Genomic DNA, 12,392 nt, shown 5'->3' on the forward strand with positions numbered 1-12,392 from the left:
CTCGGATGTAATTTGATATCATTGGCTGTCTTTTACTAATTGAATGGCTGGGGGGGAGCGACTTGATGCTAAGAGTACATGTACCGATTGAATCCACGACTTCATGAGATCATCCATGAAACAAAGAATGGAACTATTTGTCTCTGTTCAATATCCATCTATCTAATATCGTGTCCTCGTCGATGCCGGTTGAGCATCGCCTACCAATCTCGTAAGAGGGGTGTATAGAGATAATAAACGTCAAGGTACACAGGCCTCATCGCTCTCTGTTTTTTCAGTTCTACTCATTGAAGAATCGAACCACACATTATGCCGCCGCCACCTTTCCTCTTCCCCGGGGAACGAGAGCCCCAAGTGTATGTAGAAAGCACAAAACGCCTCGCAATCGTCCCGTGGAACAATAAACCCCAGACTCCAGGTATTCAAACGCTCTGATATCATCAAGACAAAAACAACGGAAAAGGAAGCCTTCCCCCCCCCCGTGGCGCTCATCGGCCTTCGATGGCGGCAAGCTGGGCTGTCAACTCCCTGTTCCCCAGCAATAGCTCCTCCAGCCACTCTGCCGTCATCGTCAGCATGGTGCTTTTACTGAACCCACCTCCTCTGAGCCCCGGGACGATCTCGCACAGGTCGTCAAACCCTTCCTTGATGAGAGTCCGGCGTTTCTGTTCGCTCCGAATATGGTTCTCTCGCTTCTGCTCCTCCGACAAGTTTTCCCGCGGTGTCTTGGCTGCGCTCAAGGCCGACTTCCGCCGCTTGTGTGTGGTGCCAGCTTCTGTGGGAGGGGACGAGACGGATCCGGTTCGCTCGCCCTTTGCTTTCCTCCGCTTTCCCGCAGCAGGCTTGATCGCGTTGACGCCCTCATCGTCGCCTTCTTCTGTGCTATCCTTCTTAACGATCTTGCTCTTTCTCCTTTTGCGAGGCGGTGCGTCGTCGTCGTGGTCGGCTGGTCTCTCTGCGGCCTCTGATACATCTCTCTGCAGGCCAAGCGAGAAAGTAGACTGGCTATTCGTCGGACTGCTAGGACGAGTCGTCGCAGCACTCTTGTTGGGTTCTAAGCACTCGAGACACTTGAGCTGCTCCTGCTGTTGTAATTCGACAGTCTCCTTGTTCGCCCCTGGCGTATAGCCCTGATGAAGGTTAAAGTTGGAGTCGGAGCCCCATTGATAGTCCACGGGAATGGCCCGTGGCGTAGAGTTCTGCCGTCCTTTGGAGCCCCACATCCATTCTGCAAAGGTATTGTCAACTTCAATGTGCGCCATGCTCTTGCGGCTCTCCTCTCTAAATTCTTCCAAGGGCTGATGCCGCAGATGGCCGACGGGAGGACCAAGAGGCCGCCGCAGCGTGGATAGATCAAGGTTCTTGTGAGCTCCACGCAGACCAGGACCGTTCTGCATCAGCGTGGCCGCGGCGTTCAAGACATCATCGGACGGGTGCTGCTGGTAAGGAGTCGACTGAGCGTGAGGAGGCGGAGGCGGCGGCGGCGGCGGCATGAGATGTGAGCCGGGAATGGCGGCGTGGGAGTTGTGGGAGTCGTTGGAATAAGGGAGATGAGACTCGGGGCCAGCTGGTGTCGAAGCCTGTGATCCGTATGATGTCGCCGTTCCCATGAACTGGGGAGGCAGGTCGAACCAGGCGTTGAAGTTCAGGCCTTCACCAAAGGACGGCATGTTGTACTGGTTTGCGGCCACGTCGTCGAAGAAGTCGCTGAGAAACTTGTTGTCGGTTTCGCTCAGCAATGGAGCGCCGGGCGCGGGCTCGGGGGGTTCGAAGAGAGGCTCTTGAGCGCCATCGACGGAATCTAAAGGCGGCGGGTGTCAGAGAGTTTGAGTCCAGGACTGAAGTTGTGCGCGCCGGACAGGCAAAGCTGAAGACGGAAGGAAGGGCAAAAAGCATACATCCGAAGGGCATCTGGAAAGGATCGGAATCGGGCTGCGACGATCCCATCCTGCTAAGGGGCTGCCGCACGGCAAGCATGGAGGCGCCTGGGAGAAAAAAAAGTTCGAGGACGTGGCGGCGAGAGGCGGGATCCGTGATCAAGTGCTTTTGCGCGAGGACGCCCTGGGCCAGGAACAGCGGTGCCGGAACGAGGCGCTGCAGACGGGCTGGGCTCGGGCGGACATGTGCTGTGGCCGGCTGTGTCTGGGAGGAGGCGCACGCGATCTTAGTTGGAGAAGCACATGAAAAGAGAGGCTGGGGGAGAAAATCCGGGGTAGCGGAACGAGGAGTGACGGGGGGATGGAGGTTTAAACGTCGAGGCAGAAGAAACGAACATGAGGTGAGGCCGAGTTGGCGCGGGTGGGGCGACCGTCCGTCTACATGTACTGGGACAGTACAGGTTCCAGTGGAGGTTCTGTAGGTAAGGTACTAAAGGTGCTGCAGCGGCACATCAGGGTCACGGCTTCGGGGCTTTGGCTCGGGGGGGGCGGTCCAGGTGGTGTCTGGGTGGGTTGGGGCCTGGCCTGCAGCGGTGGTTTAGGCGGGTGCATCGCTAAAGCGGATCGAGGGATGGAGTGGGGTGTGTAGAGTAGAGTTGTACATAGGTACATACGGTCAATCACTTTAAAGAGATGAGGCAGTCCAGATATCAATGGTTTGACAAGGAACATTTTTGAAGTCGCTTCATAAAAAGAGGGCAGTCATCTTTCAGCTGGATAGGTTGGGTTCCATTAATTGAAGCCAATGTTCATCAGATCTACCCAAGATAAAAAGTTCCAGCGTACAAACTGGGTGAGGCGTCACTCCACCGTCCGCAGTGAGTCCTGACAGTTGCGGCGACCCCACGAGGGGCACGAGGACTGGATGGCCCGAATTTCACGTTCCTGTACATGTACTCAGACGCTCGCCGTCGGTAAGCACCTACTAGTAGTACCTACATGTAGCCAGAGACCTGACGCAAGCAGGCAAACCCGGTGCAGAGCCCAGGCAGCGGAGCCCCTCGGGACGCGGCAGACGGCCGTCGCTGACTCGGTTTCTGTACTGTACCTTAAGGTATATTAGCTAGAGTAATAGGCGCATACATGAGCTTCGTCAAGGCTTCCATCTCTGATACTCAAGGTACATGTATGATTTTAGAGACGAACTTTACTGAATTGTTCAACGTCAACAGCAATAGTAAGTAGTAAGGTACCTAGTTCCATCTACAGAATTGAAAGAGCGGCTCCATGTAACACCGGCGGTGGGCTTGACTCGGCCGCTCGACCGGCTGCGGCTGTGCGTCAATGACGGTCTAATCTAATAAAGCAGCCACGATTCGATGCTTCTTCTCATTGTTACGCATCAAAGCTCGTACTCGTTCCGCACCGGCTTTGGCGATGAGCGAGAGCAGACATCAAGCACCAGATCAGAGGACCCCTGTCCCGTCTGGCCCGCTAATTCAAGTCACCTGGTGGGCTTTGATTTTGGGGCGTGCCCCTAGCTGCAGATGCCCGTTTATGCGCATTACTGCTCTATCGGGACTTTTTTCCACCTAGGTAGCTAGTACTCCGTAGCATCTTGGTCTTTCGCAAAACCAGCGCGTACTCCATACATGTACCATCTCGTCATGCCAGCCTTCCACTCCACCTACTTCGGTCGATAAACCCCCGCTTAGTCCATTAATCGTTCAAAGCGAGCATCACATGCCATTCTCAACATTTCTTTTTGCGTCCTTTCTCGGCCAAACCAACAGCCAGAGACACACAATGATGAGCAGACAACAAACGAACCGATGACGGAACGCGGCGATGCGAAATCTAGGAACGACCCAAGCTTTCCCGTTAAAAAATACTCCGTACGGAGATATTCGCCGCCCCTCCGTAGCACTGCTTCCCTTTATGTTACGAACCTGCTCAACTCGGACATGCGCCGAACAAGACTGCTTTTTGTTCAACTCCCAGCTGGCTGGGTTCAGGTCGTTGCTTGTATTGTTGCAGACCGTTGCTCCCTTCGATGTTACTGTCTTTAGGCCAGTTTTGGGGTTCATGGATACGGCAGTCGAGCCAGGCCTGCTCTATGATCAGCATTATGCCGAGTAGATGTTACACCATGCAGTTTAGAATCGTAGTATTGATTTCCGTTCTGAGAAGCAAGCCCCCTTGTTTGGCACTTGGTAACCCCCATCTCGCTCTTTTATTTTTGCTGCGTGCCGGCCTTGATTGCCAGATCTGAACATTGGCCTGTGTTGCCTCGACTAACAACAACTCGGCCGAGGTTCGCGGAATGGTTCCAGCCATGGGCTCCAGCGTCGCAGATGCTTCGCCGCGTCTGCCCCTCCCCCTGTTATTGATCGATCTTCCAAAGAAGAAGAGGAAGCAAAATTGAGAAGCGAAGGAACAGAAGTTCCCCGTGTTTGGGTGGAGCTGGGAGCTGGAGCTCGTGGCGTGTCAGTTGAAAATACTAGCAGCAGCACTTTGAGTCACGAAGGACTCCATACGGTCTTGTGTTTGGCGATACAGTACTGAGCTCTTTGCTCAAGTTAGGCAGATGTATCTTCCTGGTTCTTCATGTGCATCGTATCGTGCAAATGGGTAGCATGGGCACAGGAGATGCAGAGGTGTCGCATGCGGAAGCTGATGCTGGCTCTCTGCCGAGGCTCCGGAGGTGAAGCTACCTGACGCGATCCGCATCAGACGCTAGAAAAGCTACTCCAGACCGTACTAAATCTCCGTGCTCCAACATGTACCTACCCTCAAAAATAGTGCGACTACCTAAGCCTAACAGCAAAACTCCCCTTTCAAACGTTCAACGCCAAACGTCGGACGAATTGACGATTCATTGTCCTTCTTTTGAGTCTGTCAATGCACATTTTTTGTCCCTCTTCTTGTTGTTTTCGTCCGTTCTGCAGAGTCTTCTTATCGATTGTCCTTCTCCTATCAGATCCCACCCCTTTTTTCCCACCGTTCTTCTCCTTACTAACTTGCTCTTCCCGCCACTGCGTCAGACCGTGATACGGCACCCACCGGCTTCAACCCAACCGCGCCAGACCAGCTTCCAGAGATCGCGTCACACTCCAGATCCCCCCTTCCAGCCATCAGAACCGCTGCACCACCCAGCAGACAAAGAGAAAAGAAGATACATCCAAAACTGCCGGCATCCCTCCAATATCCAAAGCGAGCGGCGCGTTACATCTTTGGGCAACACCATCCGTCCGCCCCGGGATCATCGTGGTCCCAGCGCAAGGGCCTGATTCTTCAGAGGTCAATGCGGCCGCTCAATTCTTAGAGCCATCCATTTCTCTCGTCTCTGCCTCAGCTGGACTCGCAATCACACCTACCACATCACCCCTCGCTTTTTTGTGTGTGTGTGTGTGTGTTTGTGTCGCTCAGCGCAACCTCCTTCACCGGCAATGGCCTCAGCCTTGGAATTCAAGCCCCTGGCAGCCCTGCAAGCCCTCCAGTCCAGCAAAGGACCGCTCAGCCTCAACGTCCTGCCGGCAGCCCTGCGGCCCCTGGTCCGGGCCTACCTGCTGGGCTATGCCTCGGCCGTTGCGCCGCGGCTGCTGACGCTGATGCTGCAGTTCATCTCCAAGCGGCGCAAGAGCAAGAAGAAGTATCTCTCGGCCGACCGAGACGAGCGGTCTTTCAAGGACTCGGCCTTTCGAATCCTGCGGACCGGCCTGGATCCGCGCCGGTTTCCCACGTTTTGTGCTGCCCTCGTGGGAGGCTCGACTATGCTGCAGGTAAGAATGATGATATCTGAACTGGGTCGAGATTCGAGATTGAGTGAGGCTTGAGGAACAGGAGGTGGAACTTGGCTTGAGAACATGGCGTTCACTCCCCCTCCATCGCCAGCTGCTTCCAAATTGTCTCTGCTCTGTGATAGTCCCGTGTTCGTAAACTAGTCTGGGACTATATTGTGGTCAACATCAGCCCAAACGACACACTCACTCTGTAGCATCAAACATGTCAATGAACCATGCTGACGAACGGACTCGTAATATTGGACTTATAGGAACCTCTGCTCAAGATCATCAGTCGCGTTGCCACTCAGCTAAGTGCAACAACACAACTCAGGTAAGTCTCCGAATATAGAAACAACACTAGCCTCGCCCAATCTCCTGTGCAACGTCCATCAAGGGGCACGACCCCCCCTTTGAACCCATATATTGGCCGAAAGCAAAGCTGACGAGTGGGTTTCTGGGGTTTGACAACGACACAGACTAGCACGATGGCTATCTACCTTCATCTCAGGCTGGCTCAGCCTCCAGCTCCTCCAGTCCAAGCAGCCCAAGCAGTCTAAGCGGTCTAAAGGGTCCAAGGAGTCTAAGCAGGCTCCTACTCCTCCCCCCTCCTCCTCCTCCTCGTGGGTGGAATCCGGGCTGGCCTCAGTGCAGCAAGGCCTGGCTGAGGCCGCCGAGGGCGGTGGTTACGGCGGCCGGACGATGGATCTCACCCTCTTCGCCGTCACCCGCGCCGCCGACGTCCTAGTCGGTGAGCTGTGGTCCCAGCGCCGCACCCGGCGCAAGGCGTCCGGGGAGTGGACTGCGGTTAGTACCAGTAGCCTCTCATCGCTGTGCTCCCTTCTCGAGCTAATCGGCTAAGGTCGAGCAACTGCTGTCCCGCCTCATGGACCCGGCCGTCTTCGCCGCCTCCTCGGGCCTCATCATGTGGGCGTGGTTCTACTCGCCCGACAGCCTGCCGCGCAGTTACAACAAGTGGATCACGTCCGCCGCCTCCGTCGACCTGCGCCTCATCGAGGCCCTGCGGCGCTGCCGGAACGGGGAGCTCGTCTACGGCAAGGAGACGGGCCAGGCGCCGCTGCTGGGCTCCATGTGCGACGACTACGGCCTGCCCGCCGAATGGGGCGACCCGGCCAAGACGGTCCCCTTCCCTTGCGACATTGTCCACATGGGCTGCGGCCCGTCGTGCGAGTATCACGCCCTGAGCCGCTTCGTTCGTGCGTGGAAGTGGTCCATGCTGACGTACCTCCCCCTCGCCCTGGCCCTCCAGCTGCGCAGGCCCAAGCGAATGAACCTCATGAAGGCCGTCACCGGCTCTAGCCGATCATCCACCTTCCTCGCCACGTTCATCACGCTCTTCTACTACGGCGTGTGCCTGGCACGTACTCGTCTTGGCCCCTCGCTTCTCGGCAAGGATACGCAGTCCCGCCAGCTCATCGACGGGGGTCTCTGCGTCGGCACCGGGTGCTCTCTATGTGGATGGAGCGTGCTCGTCGAGACGGTGGGCAGGAGGAAAGACATGGCGCTGTTTGTGGCGCCGAGGGCTCTGGCGACGTTGGCGCCTCGGCGGTATCCCCTGGAGAAGCAATGGCGCGAGAAGTTGATATTTGCTGCGAGCACGGCGGTGGTGTTTACGTGTGCCCTGGAGAATCCGAAGAGGGTCAGGGGCGTATTGGGAGGCCTGTTGGGTATGGTTCTTAGGAAATGAAAGGGACAGATATATATACCGTTGCCAGTTGTTCAGATGATATTATTTTTTTATAAAACCCTTGTATGATCCATTCCTGCCTATTAAACGATGACAAATGAGAGATTGATGTGAAGCCATACTCATTGTGACCACCAAGAGACAACTCCAAGCACAAAGATGCACGTCAGAATATCCGTCCTGACAGCGGAGAAGATCTGCACGTATCGCTGTCCAACCTCGATATATCCCCGGTACGGCTGCGGCAAGTACGAGATGGCAGTCGCGACAAATCCAGAAGCGTTAGTACTCCTCTTGTCAAGGAAGAACCTAGTAGACAGCAGCAAGACCTCTGCCGTAGCAAATGTCCAAAAGAACAAGCTCTTGCGCCTCTCAATCTCACCGTCCACCTCTTTCTCGTCCAAAGCCAGGGCGGTACGTTCGCGCTCGATCTTGCTGCCGTGGAAATTCGTCGTGAGGACAAAGAAGAAGCCCAAGCCGAGGGCGACGAGGGCATGGATGAGGCGCCACAGGGACAGGGACGACTGCTTGGGGAGCTGGACGGCGGCCTGCTGCTGCGGCAGGTTCATGTTGGCAAAGGGGTTGGGGACGCCGTCCGCGCCGCCGCCGCCGAAGCCGGGGATGGAGCCGCCGGCCATCATCTGCGACATCATCTTCATGATGGGGTCGTCCTCCATGCCGGGCGGCAGGGCAAGGCCCGTCGTTTGCGAGCCGCCGAGGCCAGCAGCTTGCGGACCACCACCACCAACGCCGGCGGGAGCTTGGTCGGGGCGGTCGAAGCCGAGCATCATCTGGCGCAGCTGCGCCTCGGACAGCGACGGCTCGGGGCTGGGCGAGAAGACGCCATCGAGCGTCTTGCGGGACGACGACTTTTTCGGGGCGAAGAAGTGCTCGGAGATGTCGACCTCGGCGGGGTCCAGGTGCTGTTCGCTCGAGGAGGCGCCCTTGGAGAGGGTGGCGGGAGCAGACGGGGAGATGATGGGCGTTGAGTCTATGTTCAATCATTGACCCTATCGTCAGTATGCTTATACCTAAGGTAGGCGAAAGAAATGGGAGAAAAAGAAGCGGTATACGGACCTCCAGTGACGCGACCGCCCACACCGGTGATTTTCTCCAGCCTCGCGGATCCTCCCGCCTTGATCTTGGCCTCGCGGCGCTCCTTGCGAAGGCGCGCCTGTTCGGCGGCTCGCTGGGCGGCAGCGTCGGCGTCGTTGGTGGTGGCGGTGTCTGCCATTCTGTTGCGCGACGGTACAGCGGTGAGCTCTTGTGAGTGTGCAAGAGAGGGAGATTTCGTCTAAGTGAGGAAGAGGCGGGATGGCAGAAGAAGAAGAGGAAGAAGAAGAAGAAGAAGTAGAAGTAGAAGTAGAGAAGAGAAAAAAAAGGTCGGGATATGGTAGGTAGGCTGGGTTGAGGTGTCGAATAAGGTGGCCTGAAATGGTGGAAACGCTCGAGGTTAATGACAGCACACTCGAGACCCCACGCTGGCGGCATGCACGCACCCGACATGATGCCTGGGCCAATGGAGGGGTTTAGAGCACAAGATGCATGAGGCAGTACATGGAAACGCGAAGCTGTGCGAGGGCATTGGGTTCTGCTTCTTGGAATCTACGTCATCACTCGACAGGCGATATCAGATGTGATCAAATTCGAGATCGAGGCCATCGGTGAAGATGTTTGTTCTAGTGCATCGCGTTGAAGATTACCTTACCCAGACCGAATGGAACCTCGACACAACTTCCACTTGGCGTCCATCTGTGCGCTTTCTGTCCTGTGCTGCCAGATTGGGCGCTCCTTAGAGCATCAGCGTCGGCAACACCAGCCAAGCACCTCAGGTGATAGAGAACATACCTACCTCATGTAGATGGTAAATTGCCAAGTCTCTTGCTTCAAGTACGATTATAGATGATACAGACATGATCGGGTCGAGTAAGCGCCTCCATCACGAGAACCCTACCTAAGGGAGGTGAAGCAGAAGGCTACTATTGGCGAATTGTCCAACATATTACACCTCAACAAGAACAGCCAACAACCATCGCCCTTTATCACGATATCTCACACAGACTCGTCCACAAGCATCTACAGCCTCGGATCAAAGGTGCAGCTTGTACAAGTACTAAACACATCACGAGAATAGCCCCTATTTATAGTAATAATCAAGAGTGAAAGCATCTAGACAACCTGCAAACAAAGACGAACAGGGATCCGGGCGCAGTCCCGAAATGAGCTTGCTGCTATAGATCCTAGGCCCGATACGATAGGTGATGTTGAAACACGCGCCAGTGCACCCATATCGCACTGTGTCACTTCGATAGCGCTGCAGTCTAGCGCACGACCCTGCCAACCTTCAGCGCCTACAGCCCCCGACACCTCTCTGGTGCTCCCTATACAGCTGCCAGCTGCCCACTACGCACAGTGCAGATACCCAGCCAGCCGCACGCCCCTCCCCAGCAACCTTGCACCCCGTCCAGCCCTTCCACCCCCCAAATTGTCCCGCGGCCTTGTCAGCTCCATCACCCGAGGCAGAACGAGCGCGAGACGGGACTCCATCTCATAAACCACCAGCCATCGCCGTTCCCACAAGCCCAGCTCGCCGCCGCCCAAATGCATCGCACCGCGGTCAGGGCGCTCCGGACAAGTCATCGCCCCAGCGTGCGAAGCCAAGTGCGCAGCCCGGTCCTGGCCCGAGGCCCTCACCCCAGCCATCACCATCATCATCACAACCATCGCCTCCTGCACCAGCACGCGCACCCGCAACGCCCGCCCGGCGCTGCCCATGTGCCGCTGAGATCGTCCATGTACTTCCGCCGCCTGCCCGTCGCCCTGGCCTCTGGTCTGATCCTCGGATACGGCGCCTGGCAGTACAACAGCGCCGACTCCGTGCCCGGCGCCGCCGTCACCCACAGCTTCACCACCACCCGCGGGGCGGCCGATGCCGCGCCGACGCGCACCGTCTTGGTTGTCGGAGCCGACGAGCTGAGGCAGGGCACCATTGTCGGCGAGGGGCCGCTGTACAAGGCCTCGACCGAGGACGGCCACCGCATCGTCGAGATGCTCACGCCCGAGCAGGCCACCGCCAAGCTGCGCCGCCAGGAGCAGTCCTTTTACGTCAACCGCGGCCAGGGCGTCACGCGCTACGACCTGGTCCAGCTGGGGAGCAATGATCCGATCGAGGATGACCACGCAGAGAAGATCGTCGAGGTGCCCGTCCGGATCCCTCCTACCGATCCTGAAGGGGAAGAGGTTGTCACCAGCAGCGACTGGATGTTCTGGGGAGTTTTCGATGGCCACTCGTCAGTACACCTCTCTGTCCCTGTTCCATCTCCATCATGACTATTCTACTTATATGCGCCCCCACGTCCCCTTCCGTACGGCATGCTAACATGACACCTGCTCAATCCCAGAGGCTGGACGACATCTGCGACGTTGCGAGAAAGCCTCATTAGCTACGTGGCTCGAGAACTAAATAGCACCTACAAGGCCTCCTCCACCGAGATCCCGCCTCCCGAAGCCATCGACTCCGCCATCAAGGCTGGCTTCACCCGTCTCGACGACGAAATCGTCCATAAGAGCGTCGAAAAGGTCTTCAAGGCAAGCTCAAAGGCTGTCGCCGCCGAGCTCCTGCAGCCTGCCCTGTCTGGCTCTTGCGCGCTTCTCTCTTTCTACGACAGCAGGAGCGAGCTGCTGCGAGTGGCTTGCACTGGTGACTCGCGTGCCGTCCTGGGGCGTCGGTCAAAGTCTGGAAAGTGGGTAGCCACAGCTCTCTCCGAGGACCAGACAGGAGGCAACCCTAGCGAGGTCGCCCGCATGCGAATGGAGCATCCCGGCGAGGAGCACGTTATCCGAAACGGTCGCGTTCTGGGGGGCCTGGAGCCAACCCGTGCCTTTGGAGATGCTGTCTACAAATGGAGCCGTGAGGTCGCCGGAAGACTTCGCGAGAACTTCTTTGGCCGGAGCCCGTCTCCCTTGCTGAGGACCCCTCCCTACGTTACGGCGGAGCCTGTCGTTACAACAACCAAGATTGAGCCGGAGAATGGCGACTTTGTTGTGCTTGCCACCGACGGACTTTGGGAGATGCTGACGAACGAGGAGGTCGTGGGCCTCGTCGGCCAGTGGATCGAGACGCAGAAGACGGGCAAGCCAAGCTCGCAGTTTGACAAGGCCTGGTCCAAGGTCTTTGGCTCGCAGAGCAAGCCGCTCCCGGTGGAGCAAGGCAAAGAAGCCGCTGGCTTCGACGGCAAGACGCCGATTCGCGTGCAGCAGTGGGGAATCGACCCCGACGCAAGAGATCGGTTTGTCGTCAGGGACAAGAACGTGGCCACTCACCTCGTCCGCAACGCCCTCGGCGGAGCAAACGATGAGCAGGTCTGCGCTCTCCTAACACTCCCATCGCCCTTTTCCAGGCGATATCGGTTCGTCTCTCCTTTCTCTCTGTCTCTCTCTCTCTTTTCCTTTGGTTGATAAGCTCGCGTGTTCATGCTAATCCCATCACAGCGATGATTTAACAGTTCAAGTCATTTTCTTTGGCCATGGTGATAAGACGAGCGACAAGACTGGCGATGTCACAGTCAACCTAGACGCGACGACAGATCAAGACCCTAGAGCTAGGCTTTAGAAGTATTGGCTTAGGTTTCTACTACTGGCATTGTTAGCGGCGGTCACGGCGTTGCTTGCCGTGCAAATACTTTTATGACGATTCGAATGAACAGGGTTGATATCCTCTTGTCATGTGGCAGCGACAGATGAGTACATTCCAGCAAGCAGCGACATGAGCCCAGAGACATGAAGAGTCCACGGGTTTTGCCCAACGCGAAGGACATGTGTTGTGTCTTTGCTGCTGTTATCTATCATTCTTATCCTAACCCGATGCTGTGGGTTTATTAGAGTATTGACCTAGGGAGCGTTGTAAGGCGTGGCGTACTGGTTTTCGAGAGACAGTGATGACGGGGGAAGGACAAGGTATTACAAGCAGGGAAAAACTCGGCAGCTTCTGCAGAGGGGGGCGTGTGTTTAATTGCTGGCGATACA

At 56.6% G+C, this 12,392-nt stretch overlaps 4 protein-coding genes across 4 annotated transcripts; 2 read left to right on the forward strand and 2 right to left on the reverse strand.

Annotated features, from left to right (window-relative positions):
- Positions 1 to 488: 488 nt before the first annotated feature.
- Positions 489 to 2,142, reverse strand: TRIREDRAFT_21255 (uncharacterized protein; the record flags this gene model as incomplete). The annotated part of the gene is made up of 2 exons (XM_006960925.1): positions 1,899 to 2,142; positions 489 to 1,801 (listed from the first exon to the last, which is right to left on the reverse strand). Exons 1-2 carry the CDS (start codon positions 1,975 to 1,977, stop codon positions 489 to 491), a joined length of 1,392 nt encoding a protein of 463 aa, XP_006960987.1. The 5' UTR covers positions 1,978 to 2,142.
- A 3,184-nt stretch (positions 2,143 to 5,326) lies between these two features.
- Positions 5,327 to 7,367, forward strand: TRIREDRAFT_53569 (uncharacterized protein; the record flags this gene model as incomplete). The annotated part of the gene is made up of 3 exons (XM_006961205.1): positions 5,327 to 5,659; positions 6,203 to 6,466; positions 6,522 to 7,367. 3 exons carry the CDS (start codon positions 5,327 to 5,329, stop codon positions 7,365 to 7,367), a joined length of 1,443 nt encoding a protein of 480 aa, XP_006961267.1.
- Positions 7,368 to 7,489: 122 nt separating this feature from the next.
- On the reverse strand, positions 7,490 to 8,601 carry TRIREDRAFT_54514 (uncharacterized protein; the record flags this gene model as incomplete). Its single annotated transcript, XM_006961634.1, has 2 exons — positions 7,490 to 8,358; positions 8,445 to 8,601. The coding sequence occupies 2 exons, from the start codon at positions 8,599 to 8,601 to the stop codon at positions 7,490 to 7,492; spliced, it is 1,026 nt and encodes a 341-aa protein (XP_006961696.1).
- Positions 8,602 to 9,910: 1,309 nt separating this feature from the next.
- Positions 9,911 to 11,979, forward strand: TRIREDRAFT_21256 (phosphatase 2C-like protein; the record flags this gene model as incomplete). The annotated part of the gene is made up of 3 exons (XM_006960926.1): positions 9,911 to 10,657; positions 10,769 to 11,776; positions 11,859 to 11,979. Exons 1-3 carry the CDS (start codon positions 9,969 to 9,971, stop codon positions 11,977 to 11,979), a joined length of 1,818 nt encoding a protein of 605 aa, XP_006960988.1. The 5' UTR covers positions 9,911 to 9,968.
- Positions 11,980 to 12,392: the final 413 nt, after the last annotated feature.

Source organism: Trichoderma reesei, assembly GCF_000167675.1.
Source record: "Trichoderma reesei QM6a unplaced genomic scaffold TRIREscaffold_1, whole genome shotgun sequence".
In the NCBI taxonomy this organism is placed as follows: Eukaryota; Fungi; Ascomycota; class Sordariomycetes; order Hypocreales; family Hypocreaceae; genus Trichoderma; species Trichoderma reesei.